Here is a 21,299-nt window from a genome sequence, read left to right on the forward strand (position 1 = left end):
GAATAGCAAAATCAAACATTAAAATAATTGCTCCTTATAAAAATTAGGCCCTATTTATAAAAATGAATCTTCATGCGTGAACAGCCACCCTTAGAGGTGGATGATTTTCTTCAAAATGGGACCACTATGAAGATATCCTCTTCCCAACAAAAAAAGAATCATGAAAATCGCTTTACAAATACCGGAGTTATCGCGTAATATATATACAAAAAAACATACAGCCGAATTGAGAACCTACTCCTCGATTAAAAACGGAGAATTTTCGCTGGCTTCGTTTATCTTTATACAGAAAATTTAGTTTCACAAGTTTGAATACACATTTTTTGTATTCTCTTACAAGGTTAAGGCTGCGTTTCCACTAGAGATGTGCGTGGTAGCTAGGCCGGTGTGCGAGGAAAAAATCCTCCAATAGAGTTACTTCATCCTAGCCTCGCTTAGCGCAGCTCTGGTGGAAAAGGGCTAGCGGAGCTAAGTATTTATACATACAAGAAAGCGAGAGATGTAGGTACGCGAAAGATGCGAGTGAGGAATGTGTGCGAGGTACGCGAGCTCGCCGTCGCTTCTGTTCACCACAGAGAACGATAAATACAGTAGAAGTGGTTAGTTAGCGTCTGACGCGTGCCAACTATAGGTCTCGAAGGCCTATCTTAACTCAGTCGGCCATTTTCGCTTTGTACGGTATGGTTGTGTCATTCTTTCGTGCAAATTCTCTGAAATCTTAGAAAAATGCTCTATTATGCTGTTTTGGAGTGCAAAAATGATAGTAACACCAAAAATATTACCCGTGGTGGTATTTCATATCATCGGAGTCTTTTAATAAATTTTCAATTTTCTATTTATCGAAATATTTTTTTTGTTACAAGAAACGAAAGTAAAGCTTGTACCCCTGCAATATGGTTGCTTCTTGTTTGGAGAAATAAATTAATAACTCCAATTCGTCGTCATTCAGCAATGAACCGCTAGATGCCAGCACATTGATTGAAATGTCAATATAATATCAAAACCTCGTAACTTGTAATAATAGGTATTATTGGTACTGAACTTTCAACGAAATGCCAACAGAGTAAAGTTTAAATTACATTAACAATCCAGAATTTGTTACTTCTTTTTAAATTTGAAACTACGACCAATCAATATCAAGATTTTGTAGTGTTTCAAATTAAGAATGTGTGAGTTTTGGCGACTTTGGCTCTGACAGTAATCTAGGCTTAAGGCACTTCCATTGTTTTTTTGCTTCCGTGATATCTATAGGTTCACCCCATCACACCGCACCTTACTCGCGCACAGCTGAAAAGAGTCCGCTACTCATTCTTACACCGTTCAGCTACACACCGTTTCTCAGCTTCTCTAGGCATGCTCGCACCGCCTAGCTACCTCGCACAAATTTGATGGAAACCATCACACCGTTTCACAGCGCTGCTACATATCCTCGCAACGCCTAGCTACCTCGCACATCTCTGGTGGAACCGCACCTTTAATCAGTTCTTTCAAATACTTTTATTTTATGGATAAGTAAATTAGTTGAAGCAATGAGAATGAAACTTTAGGGATTATTCTTTGTGAACAGACATTTGTTCGCATTTATTATTTACACCATTTATAATAAAATATATACTGTCTATAAATATAGACTGTGGTATGAGTATTTAAAACTGTGTATATATTTTTTAAATTGTTTAGCTTTTTAAGTCTCCAATCAAGTACGTGAAAATATATATATAGTTCATGGTATTGTAGGTATGTAGGTATACTTATATTCCATATGACCATAGGATAAGGTATCTAGAAAAATACGTTTTTCATACAAAGGAGGATGGGCAAAATTGTATGGGAGTTGGTCCAAATGCCCCCAAGTTTGACACTACTGCTGATTCATACAATACATTTACAGATTTCTATATGTTAAGTCTCATTGAATTCTAGCCGCAGCAGATATTTCGCGTTATAATTTCGATTTTTTAAAAATTCGTCGACACTTAGTTTTTTTGGATTTAAAATGCTCTTTCAAACGCACCCAGTCTTGGAGGCCGAAATTTGCATTTTGGACCAATTTGCCTATCCTCCTTTGAAGGAATACTTGCTTGGGCCGGGAGCATGTAGTAATATTTACTACAAAAGCGAAAGCGCTTTTGCTGGGTTTTAGGAGGTTAATGAAAACTATAACAATCTCTAAACGACCAGATTTTTTCGAGACAAGACATATATAGATGGAGTCAACGTGGAAGGTATTATTTGAAGGGAACGGCCGCAGAGTGCGTTTTCGGATCAAATCGAGAATGTTCTTAAAAGACTAAGACGTCTGCTGCACTCTGGTCAACAATCGGGGAGTACCTTGCGCCGATTGGCAATTCTTTCACCACATTGCGAGGATCGTGCAAAGTGATGATTATTAGCCGGTGCTCCCCTTAATGGGAATTCAAAGTATGTACAGTGCTTCTATTTTCGCAATGTCCCTCGGCAATCGTCGGATTTCCGAATGCACACGAATATTAATTTCCATGCCCATTAATTATTCGATTTAAAATCCATAATAATGTTATTAATCATTTCTTTCCAGTAAGATCTGATTTCACATTTCTTCATCTGACACATGTTAGTATATTCGCCAACAATGGAATAATCACTTTCCGCTCTGTTCGAATAGGTATTTATTATACAATTGTAAATAATAATAATTCTAATAAATAAAAAATGTAAATGTTCTATACCAAAAGCACATGATAACTGAATAAAACCCGACGACAGCAGAAACACGAAGTTTGTCGAGGGACATTGAGAAAATAGAAGCACTGTATACATATGTATATCGAATTTTGTATCCAAACGTGAGACGTTAACGGATTAATGCAGTACGTACGGTATAAGATTTTTGTAGTTTTATTTATTGAACTTGGTTTCATTTAACAATATGTTTTTCTACTTTTAAGTAGAACATCGAAGAGCGTGTAAATTTGAATTCGCCCATCAATTCGACCCCCGACTTCTGCGCTCTTCTTCAACTCTCCAACTTAAGATGCCATTGCATACCTCCCAGTATTACGACAAATCCTTTACTGTTCAGGCTATTCGTTTGTGGAACGCTTTACCTTTGTTTATTCAACAAGCGAAATCATTGAATATATTCGAAAATATGGTAAAAATACACTACCTTAATTTAGTGTGACTTGGACTGCTTAGGTATTTTTATGTTTTGAAATTACGTTTTAGAAATTTCATATTTATAGGTATAAGAATATATAGTAATTTACGATATTCATATATATGTATTGGTTTCATTACTTATTTATAAATATATGTTTATTTGCATTTATTTATCAATTTTTATCTGTTGATTAGCAATTCCTCATACACCGCCGTCTTTTTCCTGTGAATTATATAATTACTTCCATCCAAAGGTTGTCTGGCAGAAATCGCTTGAAGCGATAAGACCGCCCATTGTATCACCGCTTATTTTTAATTTAATTGTATTGTATTTGTTTCCTTTTTTGGTGTACAATAAAGAATTTTTGTATTGTATTGTATTGTATTGTAAAATATTTTAAAACATTCAAGAGTCTATATTATGTAATATGTACAAACATGAGCTACTCAACATAATCCTAAATGGAATTCAATTAAACAGTACTATCTGATTCAGCAAACACTGGTTTTGTTCACTACTAATTTCCACGCTACACAGATTGCTAATTTTGGGTTGCATAATTTATTATTGTTTAAACGCTGTTAGTAATATTACTTATTACATATTAGTAACTGAAGTAAGTAATAAAAAACACTACTGCGTACGTCTTATTAAAACTCTTATGTGGACTAAAAAATTAGATAAATGAAATATCCTTTTTGTGCATTAAAAACAATAACGACAGAACAGTAATGTTAATAATAACAGAATAAGCTAATAATATTGCTAAGTATAAGGTTGTAAGAACAAGGCTATGCTTGGAGTTTCACCGCGAGATCGAACCAGAAATGAGGAAATCAAAATTACATTGGAAATAATTGCAAAACATAGGTGCCAGCTTAGTAGCAGTAGAGCTCCTTGTGAAAGAGTTCGTGAAAGAGGGAAGTACTGCCACCGCACCTATTTCTGTCGCCAAGCAGTAATGCGAGCATTACTTAAAAGCCGCGGCTGAATCCGCTGGATGCAAGCAGCACAAAACCGAACGTGGTGCCTATCTTTGGATTTTTGTAAGACTTATAATTGAGGGGAAGAAGGAAAAAGAAAGAGAGGATCAAGAGTGGCGTAGAGTGAATAAATAAAGAAGAACAGCAAAGCGAGCAGATACAACTAGGTTAATGGACTGTTTATGAACCATGAAGTGAAAAGTCTACATCGACAAGAGCCTGACTCTTAAATAGGATGTTGATGAGATACAAAAGAAAAAAGTTTAATTTTCATTTAAATAATATGGATAAGACTGGTTTGTTATTGGCTGGTGTTAATCAATAAAATGGTACTACAAACTAGAGTTGCGAATGTCAGCATCCATATCCACATCCGCAGGTAATCGACATATATTAAAATATCCGTATGCGCATCAGCCTCCGCATTGAATTGATCGATGCTGATGATATTCATTGCGCATATTCGTGTCATGACATTACCTAAAAGGGCGGAGATTACGGCACGCCGGAATAATTTACAAACCATACAGAAACTGACTGTAAGCTGGAAACAGCAGCTCAGCCTGCGTTCATACCTTTGACAAAATTCCAGTATGATTAAACTAGTCAGATTGATGGATTTCATGCAGGTTGATTTTTTGTTAATAAATATCACAAAAATCATTAAAAAACAAAATAATTAAAAAGGTTTTTACGTGGATTCAATAAGGATCTGTACATTTGACACTGTTTTTTTGTTAAATAGATAAAATCAGCATCCGCATCAGCATCTGCTGATGTTTAAATACCTTGCAACAGCAACAATCCTACTATAAACTATTGGCCTAATAGTAGAGCAAAGTCTACAGTATAATTAATATAATAATGTTTAAAGCAAAATATGCACCGCGCACATTGTTTCAATAAATTCTATGTGCCCCACTGAGTTGCAAAAGTTCCTATCGACAAGGCGGGCGGTGGCAGGTGTACTGATCAACAGGTTATTGATTAAACTAGGCGAGCGGAAGCCATGTTAAGTTTCAAGGTATCTCTATCGTCAATTGGGTTAGGCCCGGAATGTTTGCATATAGGGTTACGTGACAGGTAAAATAATAAACTTTCTCACGCTATGTTGATATGTATTATTGAGAGTAATAATTTACGTATAATGTTGTAATTATTTGTGTCCTTATTGTGATGACGGGGGCGCTGGATGAAGAGGTTCCGGCTTCGATTCTTGGTAGATACATTGAGAAAAGAACAATCATAAAGTAAAGGTCGGTAATGTAAGATTAAATTTAAAGAGCATTTGCTCTTCTCACTGTGAGCATATGATAGCAAATTACAGGTAGATAACCACAAATTTCACCCAAAGTCACGAGAGAAATAAATGTAGGCCATACAAATATGTCTCAGGGTAACAGGTGCAGTGGCACTGCCCTCAGAACTTTGCGATTTAGAGCTCTGAGTGGCACTGCAACTGTTACGGACAGGCGTGTAGATTACCACTAGGCACATGACTTGTTCGTCCCGTCACTTAATATATATAAAAAAAAGTCATGGCACTATATGTTGCGATGTAACTATTTTATGAATAAAAGAAACGAAAAAAAGTGTGCGCACACTAGCCAATTTCTAGATTTTATAGTAAGCGAGCGATTTTAAATTTTTAAAGCACACAGAACTTTAGTGAAACACTGGTAAAATCCTCAAAATAATACAGTGTTTTTCTACATCGACATAAACTATTGAAGTCGATTTTTTATAAAAAAAGTCATGATTATTTAAATAGACGCGTTACTATTCTACCACCTTTAGTTGAAAAGGTTATGTGACATTTATAAAAAAATATTGTACATGTATATACTACCGTGTTTAGTGACAAAAGGCGATCTCTCACTATTTTTATTTTTTTGTTGGTGGATAAGTTACCGTAAGAGAAACGGAGTATTTTTTTTCATTTCTTTAAATATTAATTTTCGGTTTTGGGTTTTCGAACGATTTAGATGCAAATTATTATTTTTACAGCATGGCGAGAAAAATTTATATAGGGAAGCCACACCACCGGAAGGAATGACGTACATTGAATGAGGACCACACTCAGCATTAGGTGGATAGCGGCAGAAAACAAGAAGATTGACATAACAGCGCAATTCATTACTATATTTCTGTAGGTAAGTATAATTGAACTGTAGTTCACGTCAGTGACTAGATTTTCAGTTCTTTATTGGCGAAGCCATGAAACGTATTATATGTGAGTATTGCACTTGTCCCTTCATATGGATGTTTTTAGTGCAATTAGCTTTGCTGCGATTGCCAACCCACCCCGACGTGTGTGGCGATTGTGTCCATTCATCCTGCTTTGGAGATATCTTTGTACAGTGTAATATCCTCATTGTGAACCGCATCAAAACAAATGGTGCATATACTTCGTGGTAATTAATACCTTTCTTCTGTTGGTAAATGATATTATAAAAGTTTCTCCGTTTTAAAAACAAGTTAGTCAAAACACTTTGAAAGTGGCTGAAACGCTTACCGCGAAAAGCCAAGAGAAATGTGAAAAAAAAAAACCCTTTACAACAAGTCGTGCATTATATTTTGTAGTATTACCATTCTCATTCACAATGAATTGCGCAATTGCTTTTTAAATGTATTCTACGTTTAATTACAATAATATCAAAGCAAAGTTTGTGACTATTAACGAAGAATTTAATGTTACGAAGCAGTTAATGGACGATTCTACAATAGAGCGCTGGTGGCCTTTGTTATTTTGTCATGGCCGATAATAAGTACATGATTTGATGGGTTAGTTCCACAAATTCAAACTCGAAAAGCAGTCAAAGCTTAGGTGATAATTAATAAACTTATAAAAAGTTCTGTTATTTTAATAAAGCGTCTTTTCATCCAAAATATCGAAAGATATCTATTTCTGAATATTGTACATTGATAACATTACATAATGGGATGAGAGCAATGAAAATTATTAATACAAAGATCGAACACAAAGAAAAATTCCTTCCGATTGGACACGAGCCAGCAACCTCGCCATATCATTTAGTAGACATTTAGTAGTATTAGAGCTCCTTGTGAAAAAGTTCGACCAGGGAAGTACTACCTTACCTGTTCCTGTCGCCAAGCAGTAATGTGAACATTACGAGTTCCGGTTAAAATAAAAAAAGTGTCCAGCCTGATCGAAGGAATTTTTCTTTGTATTCGAACTTTGCATTAATAATTATAACAAAGTAGTGAAGTAATTTCACAAAAAGTAACTGAATATCACGGGAGTAAAGCATCGTGATATTCAATAAATTTATTATTACAATTTAATGGTTTAGATATTTATTATTAAATAACGGTCTTACAAAAAATATACGATACACACAAGGATATTGTCTTAAGAACGTGCTAAATTCGTTACACGATAGGACGTACTTTATCCGATCATATAAAATCCTGAAAACAAACAAGCAAAAGTCTAAAACGAATATATAATATTTATATGGACCTATTTCTCTTTAAGTAAGTACTACTCAGAGAACCTGCTACATTTTGGTTTTAACTGAAGTCCTTAGTTAGAATAGTTATTAAATTGACTTTTATCCCAGAAATTTGCAAATTGTCCAGCAGTTGAACAATACGCCGCGCCGCCCGTTGCCTTGTCAGACGCCATCAGGCGCTTGTCGACGTCGGATCTGCGTCACATTTTGTTTTTTCTCTTTTCATACTTATTTTATTCAAGTAAATTATCACAGCGCGGATTGCGGGTCACGAGTGGCGACCCCCCTCCCCGCCTCACCTCCTAAAATCTAGCCGCGCTTTGAAACATCGCGCCTTAACTTACACATGTTGACTTTATTTTGTTTTTGGAGTACACTGTTTTGTGTCGAGTAAAAAAAAAAACGCGTGTGTTCCTCAACTTGACATTGGCGAAACCATCGTTTGCTTCGATGGGGCCATAACATTTAAAAGAAGAAGAAGTATTTAATTGTTATAAATACGTAAGTGATTAATAGGATAACTTATAGATGTGGCATCAGCTTTCGGAAAGATTCGTTTGCGAGTTGTCCCGATATTCATGAATTATAATTTTATTCATTACATCTGACAATGCGATTCTTTCCCTGTGTAAACTCCGTTTTACTTTATTAAGATATATCTGTAACATTGTTGCTACACTCCTTGTGCTTTATAGGTTTAAATGTAGACAAATCACTTGTCACCTTAAACGCCATCTGGCTGTAAATGATTTTCCAATAAGGACATAACAATTTTGTATTTCAACAAAGCACAAAATAATTGAGATGTAGACCTGAAATTCATTTCAGGTGCAGTACATATGATACATTTAAGAATGGAATTCGATCTCTTTCATATGACCACCGCGAGCACGTTTGCAGTGGTTACGCAACTTGTCTAACTATCGATCTGTAGAAGAGGAAGTTTGATAATCGTGTAATCTCGCGCAATGCCGGTCGAATGGTTATTTCACTCACGAGATCTAACGCCATTGGATTACTTTTTATGGGGTTACGTTAGGTCGTTGGTTTATTCCAACAAGCCAACAACGTTAAATGAGCTCAGGAACAATATCAAACGCGAAATTGCCAAATTTCGACCGATATGTGTGGAAGAGTACTGGAAAATTGGCTTCAAAGAACGCTGCAAACGTGCTTGCGGTGGTCATATGAACGAGATCGAATTCCATTCTTAATTGTAAAATATGTACTGCACATGGAATAAATTTCAGCTCGACATCTCAATTGCACTGTGTCTTATATAATAATACACAATTGTTATGTCCCTATAGAAAACATGATATTTTTTTCTTGAAACAGCATGTTGTAGTTTTAGCTCTGGTAATTGGTGTGGTTGCCAGATATATTATGATGAATGAAATAGGATGAATAGAAAGGTACCAGACTAATGCGGTGAGGATGTCATTCCAATGACAGGCACGCCAAATGACATTTCACGCTTAAATAGCAACCTAAGCTTGGGTAATAAACGTTTATTCAGGACGCAGTTAATCGCGTCCGGGCACCGTCCGGAGACGACACGGCGACAGATAGGAAAGGGGATAAGACGTGACGCGTACTTAACACCCCACCTAAAATTTAGGTAGGAAACAATATTGAGAAAATTTATAATATTTTATTAGGTTGTTTTCAACGGGGTCCTATTGGTTTCAGCTGTCGTATTCAATTGTAAATGTTTGGAGAAGAATTTTGCGTGCATATACCAACCCATGTGAGACTTAAAGAGTTTATAGTTGTTACACACGGCGACTCTTAGCAGCGATGCAACCGCGCGCTCGTGAAACACACGAAAACGGTTATCATGCTGGACTGCAACGCAGAGGTCCCGGGTTCGATTCCCGGGCCGGGAGGAACATTTGTATGACCTAAATTTATTTCTCGTGAGTTTGGGTGTAATTTGTGGTCGTCTACCTATGTATGTATTCATGGCACCCGCGATTCAGGGTTTCCCTAGTGCAGTGTGTGTGTGTGTGTGTGTGTTTTTATAATATCAAGTGACGGGACGAACAAGTCGTGCACCTGATGGTAAGCGACACGCCTATCCATAACCGTTGCAGAGCTTTAAGACGCAAAGATCTGAGGGGCACAGCCACCCGTCACCCTAAAACATGAGTTGAAAAGTCCATATGCCTGTAATTTCACCGACACCCGTACCCTTCCAAACCGGAACACAGTAACGCTGACATTACTGCTTGGCGGCAGAAATAGGTATGGTGGCAGTACTTCCCTGGACGAATACATTCACAAGGAGTTCTATAGCAGTCTCTGACAACCTCGATGGATAAGTAAGGGGCGTGTTGTATGTATGTATTTATTGGTTATTTAAATTTTTTGAATTCATCGTTAATTTACTATAATATATTGAATACACTAAACGAGCACGGATCGGATCTATCGATTTAGCGCGTTTATTATTATATTATTCTTTGGGCACAGCCCATTAACTCGCTCATCAGTCGATAGACATAAGCTTTTGAAAACGGAACTCTTATAATAGCAAAATTACTAAGTTCCCCAGTTCTGCCAACAGTAGAAAAGTTGCCTACCAAAAAATATTTTGCGTACGTTAATTTTATTCCTTAGTCAAAGTAAGAGTTGGTCGAATGACTTCTAAGTCGTGTATACACGGCGCCTCTGGCGGCAATCAACGATAAGTGTTATTTGCGATCGAAGTAAAAGTTTCTCAATTGACTTCTAAATAGGATGTTTGTAGCACCTCTGGCGACGATTCGTGACAAGTATTTGACTTGGCGGGGGATTAACGGTGAGTGACAAACTTCGAAATTTGAATAATGAAGTGATAACATTGTTATTGGAGATTGATTGTAAAAAGTATCTTGCGAATAAACTATTCCACACATTTGCGGTGAACTATAAAAAGTTTTCATCACATTTGTTCAAGTGCATACATAATCTGCAGCAAAACAAAACTAGGCGGCATTTTTGTCATACGATCCCAGGGAAGTAAAGATTTTTTCACTTCTCATGCTCTTAAAGTTCATATTTATGCTGGGTGAGGCTGCATAAAATAGGATATTATGCTCTAGTGCATAAAATAAAATCGTCGTTAAAGACCGAGGCAATGATGCCTGTGCCAACAGCCACGCACACTAGAACTTTATAAAATAAAGATTTACTTGTGTTTTTTTAATCCGTGTTGTATTACAAAATGAAAAAAGTAGGCAAAAGTAATTCTAACAAGTTATAAGAAATAGAAATGCATAAAAAATAAAGGCTTGTAAAATATAACTGAGCATTATGAAGTCCGACCTGAGTCACATGTACAAAAAAAAAGTAGTACATTGGTGGAAAGTACTTATTTTTTCTTGGCAATAGTTGTGTTATCATTAATTTGTAATATTGCTGTTTAATTTCCTCGCAATCGAAGTGAAAACCAGAGTGTACAGCTAAAACCCATTTTACCCTCGACTTAAGTATATACTCGTCTCGGGTAATATAGCGCGTTTTATGCACTTGTTGTACAATCTACTATTTTTTTATTCCACATTCGCACCGTGTTAGGAACACGGACAAACAGCCCGCTCGGCCACCGCTCTGCCTCGAGCTATATTTACGTTGTGACTTCCAAATGGGTCGGCTTTTTAATTTCAATGAAATGAAATGGCATGATTTACTACAAACGTTTAGCTATTACAAACGTACGTGCTATTTATTCCAAGCCCTTGCTGTCTGCTCAAGCTTTGAAATCCCTCTGGTTGTAATTGCCTACTTACATCCTTTGAACACAATATAGGTACTATTAAATATTGCAGTTGGAGGAATGAAGGAGAACATGTTGAGAGCTTGTGCAACAAACTGTCTCAGTTCATGTGCAGTCAAGAGCACGTCAAGCTTGACACTTTGTACTTTTGACGTTCTTATCGTGAGCGGCATAGAGGTGGAATTAAATTTTAAGTGTCAAGCTTGACGTGTTCTTGACACTTTGCGAAAATTATTGTGGATGCCTTAACAGCTTATTTTGGGTATATTTTTCAATCAGGTATGTGCAGTCGGCCATAAAGTACGGTATAACTTTTTGGGGAAACTCAATAGAGTTTATGCAGGTATTTAAAACGCAAATATGCAGTCGGTCAAAATATACAACAGCATCCCAAATGAATTTAAAAAATTCAAGTACGTAATATATAAAAATGCTCTTAGTAAATGTTTGAGTACTAAACTTTATTATAGTGTACAAGAGTTTTTTAACGACAACGCAAATTTGGTACCTAGCGATGTCGCATGTTTATTAAGAATTGTTTTTCTTTCGTAATGTAATGTAATTTAATTGTAATCTGTGACATTTAATAACATTGTACACCTTAACTGGTAGACTATAGAGCACAAACCAAAGTAATGTTTTAAGACAATACGTAATTACCTATAGTTATGCAATAAATGTATTCTTATTCTTATTCTTGTATGCAAAGCAAAACCAACGTCAACGTTAGAGACAGAAATTAGTTCAGATAAGCAACGCAGAGCTTAAACGGCACACAAAGGCATTAACTGGAAACAATTTGATATTCCTTGACAGCGGCAAAGACAAATACTAATTCAGAATTCTGGGACTAATATTAACATGTCACAAGAGATTTTTGAGGTTAGCTTGGAGTAATTTCAAGTCAATATGGTTGTAATTAGAGAACTTAAATTGTAGTGTAATTATACATACACGTAATTAAACTAAATATCTCTATACTTTACATATATACAGAGTGTAATCATTAAGTGTGCCCAGGCGATTATTCCATAAATATAAGAGATATCAAAAAGCTTTAAACTAATATCGAAAGTACGTTACGTAATGAATAAATTGACATCAATAAGTTTTAAAAATAAAACTAAAAATATCAAAAATTTTAACTTTAAACGTTCCCGTACATTTAATATGATATTCGTAGAGAGGTTTCAGTTTTCCTACTGTAAGAGGTAACAATAACTTTATTTATGGAGTAATCGTCTGGGCACACTTAACGATTAGGTACACCCTGTATAGTGTGCACACCACCGACAAAAACAAGCTTCTTTTGTAACGAAAATCGAACTCACACATAAAAAAATAGCAATAGTAAAAAAGTAACAACGAACAAACAGTAAATATATGTGAACAAGACACATTTTTCAATCTCACCCAATGAGGTGACATAGTCCACAATAGCATCGGCTATATGTATCAACATAGCATACCAGTTATCTGCATATACGTTAAACGTATATAACAAGACCGGAATGACCTGTCAACTGCGTCACTCTACGAAGTCTGAGAAGATAGTGAAGTAGAATGTAAACGAAGTACATATTGATGGTTGAACGTTTGGAATCCCGCTACAACGTCAATTTTAATTCATTCGTGGAGAGAGTGCCGAATGATAATCTGTTGACCTTCGTGAAGGATGAGTTTTGGCCGAAGGGCGTTGTATACCGGCGATTTCAAGACCGGTTACTTGTCACCAGGTTGCGCCAAGACGTCAGCGATAGTGTCGTGTAGATTAGCTTTGAGATTAGTTTTTATTTTATATTATATTGTGTGTACGAAATGGGCCTCCCCGCACCACGTACCGTTCTTTCTTGTACGTCTGATGCACCCTGGGCACCAATCGACGAGTACCCTACGCCGATTAGCAAATCCATTTACCACGACGGCAAGTATTATAGTGTATTTAGTAACAGTAGAGCTCCTTGTGAAAGAGTTCGTCCAGCGAAGTACTGCCACGTTACCTATTTCTGCCGCCAAGCAGTAATGTGAGCATTACTGTGTTACGGTTTTGAAGGTTAAGGGTGCTGGTGAAATTACAGGCACATGGGACTTGTCAACTTATGTTTCAGAGTGATGGGCGCAGTGGCAGTGCCCATATGATCGTTGCGATTTAAAGCTCTGAGTGGCATTGCAACTGTTACAGATACGAGTGTCGCTTACCACCAGGCGCACGACTTGTTCGTCCCGTCACTTAGTATTATAAAAAAAATGACAACAATACGACTTATCGTATCGATGTTATTCAAGAAGAACATTATTAGGCCGGGGACCAGCGGTGGGCGAAACCCGAAGCGTAAGCACGCCGCCTTACGTAGGTAGTGTACGGAGGCTCTATTACGAGTACAAGATCTCACAATTGTTCAAAATGTAAGGCATACTTCTCGATGTAGTGGGAATGAGATACTTATAGCGTTGTTGTATCTCGATCATCCCTCTGTTAGATTCCGTTTCCAAGGTATGCCAGGTGTGCCAAAAAGAAGTATTTAGTGGAAAAAGAACCAGACAATCACCAAAATTTCTGATCTCAAATTAGGGAATTTCCTGTACTATGAATACCAGAATAACGATAACTCTGAGGGCAATACCCAGAATATCCAGACCAGAATCAACTTAGAAATGTTCTGTTACTAAATTGGGCCAAATCGGTGCTGTGCCACAGAAGAGCATAAGCACACCCCGTAATCTAAACCCGTCACGTGCCGCAGGCCGAGCCCTTCCGCCACCATATAGGTGGGGTACAGAGCTCGTATATTATATAGGTCATAGTTGCCTGATTGAAATAAATAAATAAAATAAAAAAAAAACGAATTACGTGACGGAGGTGCTTCTTCCCTTACATATCTTTTTAGGCCTATCAGTGACGTATGTACAATTTACCTGTTTATACATGCAAGATACGAGTACCTTACACCTGCCTGCTACTGGCATGTAAGTATGATAATAATGTAACAGACTCGTGTACCTATGTGGCCTTAGTTCAATAAAAGAAGCGTTCGAAAATAAGAATGGCGATCACGTTTGTAGACGTATACCTATACTTTTCCAGTGAAATGAGAGATCGTAAGCCGAGAAGCAGCGTTAAGAGGGTTATTACACTGGAATAGAACGAGTGAAATCTTCCCAAGAAAACGAATACCTTACAATTTAGGCACGTTATATGAGACACGTAGTTTCGAGCATCTGTTTCTTGGCTTATTACTTCCATAGCTATCTTTGAAATAAACAAATATAAGAAAGTAAATAAAACATAGACAATGTCACATACCGTCGGTTAAATTTGAAAACCTCGTTACTACGTTTTTGGACGAAATTCTTTTTTTACTCTTCAATTTAAGTAATTAAAGCTTAAATATAATTTGTAGCCCCTGTTATAGTTATAAAGTAAAATAATTCTGTTCTTTGTGCCTATTCAAAAGTTCACATTTTACACAGGTTACAAGATTTACGAATTTACAAGTTGGTCCCAAAGCAAGTAACTAATGCACTTGTGTTATGGAAATCGGGAACAATGACGGTACCACAAACATCCAGATCCGAAACAATACCTATAGAAAAGTCTTACTACATTGACCCGATCGGAGATCGAATACGGGACCTCAGCGACACCATGAAATCGGTCTGCAAGCCACTCGACCATGGAGCTCGTCAATCGTCTTAGATATTTTAGTAATCTTTAAAAACGTTGATATATTTTAAATTTACTCTCTAAAATAGGACATATGCTATTGCATATGTTCCCACCATGACATTTTTGTCTGTAGTATTAAGTGTTTCAAAACAACACTGTACACTAGTATAAAGAAAAAATAGCATCCCTATTTTGTTTAACGTCTTTCCTTTTATATTATATACTGTCCTAATGTAAATGTTGTGTACAATTATAATTGGATGTCAGATTTATAATGTTACATATGTAGTACTTCTAAGTATTATTTGCAGTCTGTTATCTGTTGCTGTACCATATGAAATAAAATTAAAAAAATACCTTGCTTTCAATACGACTAAATGAAATGGTGAATGATAAAGTCAAAATTTCCATTTGTCTAATGCTACAATAAACGATGTACAAGTTTAATACAAAAAGTGTGATATAAATGGGATCCTCGCAAAAAATGGATTTTGTTATCGAGTTCACAACCATATTGCATAATCACGTTTATTTACACTAATTAATTTATTTTATGGATAGAAAAGTAAGTATATATAAAAATGTGCCATGAACGAACTTGCGTTTCTCAGTCACGCTATGTAATGGTGTTGTTGTGTAGATGGTTATACCAACATATACAAACCTACCATACTTCACGAATGTACTTCGGGGGTCGTGTAAAGTCGGTTGCATTAGTAATAAAAAAGGTGGCAGAAAATGTCATTATCTTGACTTTCAACTAATTATTTTAAATTCTCTTTAGTTTCTGTTAAATATTCTTTAATTTTTCCCTCCTCTAATACTCGGGCCGCACAGAGGTAACCGCGGAAGCGTTCCGGGCGCAGCAATTTTAGTTTTTTTGTAAAAAGCGCGTTTCAGTGTGACAGGGTTCATATGAACTCGTACATTACAAAATTCCCGCGCCCGGAACGCTTCCGCTGCTGCCTCTGTGTGGCCAGAGCATAAGTAAAAAACAGTGTAATACAGTGGAGGAAGACTGATACTTATATAACATTTACTTTTCATTTTTTTACGATAAATAAAAGTCCATGACACGCAAAGACTTCAATCTAATACATAGACATGGTAATGAACTAAGTCCAAACTCATGGTACCACGATTTCGTTTAACTAAGGTAAACGATTCTTTTACGGGGAACTGTATATGTTTTTACAAAAAGATTCCGGAGTATATTAATTTAAGATTATCATTTGCTAAGTTTAAAACTTACATTAAAAGTATTTTAATTGAAAATTCATATTACAAAATTGAAGAGTATTTGTCAGATAAAGATGTATGGAAAGAAAACGCGAGTCTAGATTCCAAACAAATATGATTCAAAATGTATTTCTATTCAATATAAGTTTATTTGAAAAGAGCAATCCCTTTAAGAGTTTCTTGCTCGTTCTTCTCAGGGAGGTCAGTGTAGTGAACGAGCAGTAGCTAAAATTGCGTTTTCAAGTGTAAACATTTTACTCTGTAATAAATGATTATTTATTATCGATGCAGTCGCGCGCGCGCATCGCGTTTGCATCGCTGCTTAAAATCGCGCGCGTGTGTGTAAAGGCAGACGATTAGCGACTGCATCGCTACAGCATCGCGTTTGCATCGCATAACCGCTCTTAGAAGACAGAAACAAAGAAACTATACGAGCTAAAGTTTTTGGCAAGCTCTGCTACGAGCCGCGTTCACGTATTTTCATTAGTGGTTCCATTTATTTCTAGAGTCCTTGTAGTTGTAGTTTAGCAAAGAGGAAAAGCGCTATTGAAAGAGCTAAATCGAGCTGCATCAGAGCGAAGTTGAGATCGCTTACTTATTTGACTTCTTGCAGAGTTTGCCGATAAAGTTGGGCAGACTAGTGGAATAAAATTCAGGTAGCGCAATGCTGTAACGAGTTGAATTTTTAAAAACGTAGCGGCTGTAGTAAGACGTAGTTCTTTAATTTATTTCCTTTAAGTCTGTGTTTACGCGCAGATATCTTTAAAAGTGAAGCTAAAATAAACGCTATGTGTCAGGATATCTTAGTCCAAGTTGTTGCTGGATTGTTTCCGGTACGAGCAACAGAGTGTAGTGTTGTTAAGAGACTTGTAGATTTACCGAATATGCGTAGGTGCTATAAATTGTATAGTAGGCAACCCCTACAAGATTAAAAGACATTTAGGTACTATTTTCCATATTATCTCTTCAGCAGCGCCACCCAGACATGTAATTTATAGTTTAGGTTACGATAAAACTGATATTGTTCGTTCGTTGTATCATCATCATTCAGACACACGACGCCCACTGCTGGGCTTAGGCCTCCACCAACGATGGGTCCTGCGCTGCCCGCATCCATCGGCTTACCGCGACCTTTACCAGATCGTCGGTCCACCTGGAGGTGGCACTACCCACGAGTGTCGTCCGGTGCGCGGTCGCCATTGAAGAACCTGTCCGCCCCAACGGCCATCGGTTCTCCTAGCTATGTGCCCAGCCCACTGTCACTTCAGCTGAGCAATTCTTTGAGCCATATCGGTTACCTTAGTTCTCCTACGGATTTCCTCATTTCTAATTCTATCAAGTAAGGATATACCGAGCATCGCTTTTATAAAATTCGTTCATTGTATAAAAGTTTCTAAATAAATAAAGATTTAAAAAAATCTTAATCCAATATGTACAATACATTTGGTTTCCTGCTAATACCACTAAAATGCTTGTTTTATAGCAAAAGCTGAGTTTCCAAGATAATAACAATCAGCTTACTGAGTAGATAGATACTTCACTTTTGTTTAGGAAATGAAACTTTTTTGATTACATTATGATTGACTACAGGTACAGTCAACCGTGACCATGGGACCTGTCAAGGGCCCGAAACGTCGGTTTGTTTGAAAAAACAAATATACGCGATTTCAATCCGGAAAAATAGTTTCATTTCCTATGTGTAACAATCGCGAAAACCTAAGAATTCACTTTTGTTATTAAAAAAACTAAACGTGCTGCTTTTGCCATGCATGTACATTAGGGATATCTGTGTATTCGTAGAAATTATCCTCAACATTTCAAAACACGTGGTGAAACTAATCAAAGGCAGACTAGAACAAAAAATTATGAATCTTTTGTACCAACCTCGTTGCCATAAAGTAATTTATAAGAAAAACTGTTCCAACATATTATTATGTAATTGAAGGATTGGGTGCAACAAGGGCGAATCACGTGAAAATAAAATAATGAATGAAATGAAAATAAAGTTTTGATGTATCTTTTTAATATTTACGATATGTTTCTTGCGTATTTTATTATTTATTTGTCCTATGATTTAGCTGAAAGCTTCAGGTGTTATTAATATTTTAAAACAATTAGAAACATATGAATATATTTTTCTTTCCCTTGTGCCTACCGCCCTTGTTGCACCAAACCGGCAAATTAATGGGGCGTGAAATGATACAATTTTTTTACAATATAAGTGACGGGACGAACAAGTCGGGCGCCTGGTAGTAAGTGCAGTGCGTCACTCTGAGCTTTAATACGCAAAGATCTCAGGGGCACTGCCATTGCGTCCATCATCCTGAGACATAAGTTGACAAGTCTCATGTGCCTGTAATTTGACCAGCACCCTTACCCTTCTAAGCCGGAACGCGGTAATGCTCACATTACTGCTTGGAAATAGGTAACGTGGCAGTACTTCCCTTTACGAACTCTTTCACAAGGTGCTCTACTGCTAACTAAATGTTACATAATATATGTACAATATGTTAATGACTTCAGACAGATAATAGTATAGTAGTAATATCAAACGCAAGTATCGCATTTCATAAATATCATAACGGAAACAATGCCAGGAGGCGAAAGTCCAACAATAGCATGGTTAGGTAACATAAATAAAAAACGCAAAATATGCATCACTGTTAAAAACTGTGTAATAAATACACACACACACACACACACACACACACTCTTGTTTGAATTATAGGAGATGTCTTAAGCAATACTTCATCGTAGGATAGGTAATTCCCACATTAATTCCCCAAGCGCACAATTTAATGAAAAAATATACTAGCATATCGAGTTTTTATGGTTTCGCGATTGAAATATTAAGATTTCTATCATTACAGCCAGCCCTGACCATTAGGTTCTAAAAAGAGTCTGCAATATTGGATTGTTTGAAAAAATTAAAGGGATTTAGTTCCGAAAAAATAAAAAGTAGTTCCTTTGCAATTAATTATACCAATAGTGACGCTAGTTGTCTCTTCTATTCATAAAAACAACGGAAACGATATCGAGTTCTTAGGTTTTTGTACACATAGGAAATGAAAAACCAATATTTCGAGCAATACACATATAGCGCCGGTTCTAGACCACACAGCGCGCGGGGCAATCTATACCCTGGCGCCCTCTAGTGGCACGCGACCAAAATATTTTCCTCAGTGATAGGAAATTCGAGTGCAAATTGTGCAATTATAAATGATGTTGGCAAGCAATGCCTGTTTACTGCGCTGGCGTTCGGCGCCCCTTAAAACCCTGCGCCCGTGTGCGCTGCAATCTTTGCACCAATTCTAGCACTTCCTGATAACAGGAAAGAGGAGAAAGGAAACATGTTTAGAATACTCACTCAGCTTCTTCAACAGTCTCCGACATGGCGAGGAAGACACAGTTGAGCAGAATGGTAGCCATGACGAAGTAGTCGAAGTACTGATTCGTGGAAAAATAGACGCAGGCTCTCCGAACGGGGGACCACGGTGACCACCAGAAAAGAGACCGGGTTGCTGTGAACCGATGAATGTAGTTCTTGCGAAATCGCTTTGACACCACGCAAAATGTCTGGAACAAGGAAAATTTGGATGTTATAAAACATGATGCTTAAATCATAATATTACTATTATTTAAATAGACATGGTACTAGATATTCCGCCGACAATAATTTTAAAACTTTGTTTAAATAATGTTTAAATTTACGTATTACAAAAGCTCAAATCTCACAAAATGTTGATGCACAAGTACTTTAGACTCTTAAAACGGTATGTATTCCATGTAGAGTTCTTAGATCTTCGTTATTATTATTACACGTAGGAAATGATAACATTTTTTCGGATCTAATACGCGAATATTTGTTTTTTCAAACAAATCAATGTTTCGGAATCTTTACAGCTCTCACAGTCACGGCTGACTGACATGGTAATGGTTAATGCAAACAAACCACCATATTTTAAATTATACGTTTGAAATATATTTAGCAATTTAGTTACGAAAAGGTTAATTTTCAAGAACTGAAATGTACCATTCCGAGGTAAAATTTCGGTGCACCCTCGTCCCAGTAGGTTAGGTGAGATAGATGAAAAAGCCGCACGAACCGAGCGAGGGAAGCTAGTGTGTCGCGGCAGCGGCCGGCGAGTGCCAGAACAGAATTTAATGCGTTTCTGAACATGTTTTAAATGTGAATTAAATATTTCAGCTTAATTTTCTCGAAAACTATTGCCCGCGGAGAAAAATTAATGAGATCAAAAAGTCTTTATCTAATTAATCGGAAACAAACACAAAAAACCAATTTAAAACCAAATTAAAAAAAATTAGAAATCTGTAATACAATTTGTATTGAATGGATTCTATTAGTTTTCGAGGAATTACTCCACTCGTTTGTTATAATTATTAATACGAAGATCCAACACTTAGAAACAATTCCTTCGATCCGGCCAGATTCGAACCGACGTCTTCTAGCAAACCGTGCCAGACGCTATGCCAACTAAGCCACGGATGGATTTTTTTCTAAGTGTTCGCTCTTTGTATTAATAATTATAACATTCTGTTATAAGTCCAGTTTCCGTAGGGCTCCCTTTCCTATCATCTGATTGGAAACTCAGGAGAGAAAATCGACTTGAATTACCTACTGAAGCTCATTGTAAAACAATCACCTACGTTCCTGGCGACATCCCAAGTGTATAAGCTACGCGTAGCATATATAGAACGGATTGCTGCTACGCTGACTACTGACTCGGTTATCGCTACGGCAGACTCGTATGATTTATGGCTCATGGCGCAGACAATACCATTAATAGAGCGTCTACACCGTCTTTCATCGTCTGTTCCTTACGTCAGTGAATACACTCAATTCTTTGTTCGGTATGAGCTTTGTCATGTTCATTTTTCAGTGGTTCTTTTTCTTTTAGTAGCGATAAGTTTCTTGGTTTAAATTTTCAGATTAAATTAACCAACAAATCTTCAAAGCTTTCTTAATTCCATAGTTGCATTTCAAACTCTTCAATTTATGGTTAAATTAACA

The 21,299-nt window shown here is 36.7% G+C and overlaps 1 protein-coding gene across 1 annotated transcript in view; it reads right to left on the reverse strand.

Moving 5' to 3' along the window:
- LOC113230841 (sodium channel protein 60E) overlaps window positions 1-21,299 on the reverse strand; it is a 252,806-nt gene that overhangs the window by 117,223 nt on the left and 114,284 nt on the right. Inside the window, exon 3 of the mRNA XM_026464940.1 lies at window positions 19,635-19,843. Coding sequence (XP_026320725.1) covers window positions 19,635-19,843 — 209 coding nt within the window. The remainder of the gene's footprint in view (window positions 1-19,634; window positions 19,844-21,299) is intronic.

Source organism: Hyposmocoma kahamanoa, unplaced genomic scaffold, assembly GCF_003589595.1.
Source record: "Hyposmocoma kahamanoa isolate Upper Pololo Valley unplaced genomic scaffold, ASM358959v1 64, whole genome shotgun sequence".
Classification (NCBI taxonomy): domain Eukaryota; kingdom Metazoa; phylum Arthropoda; class Insecta; order Lepidoptera; family Cosmopterigidae; genus Hyposmocoma; species Hyposmocoma kahamanoa.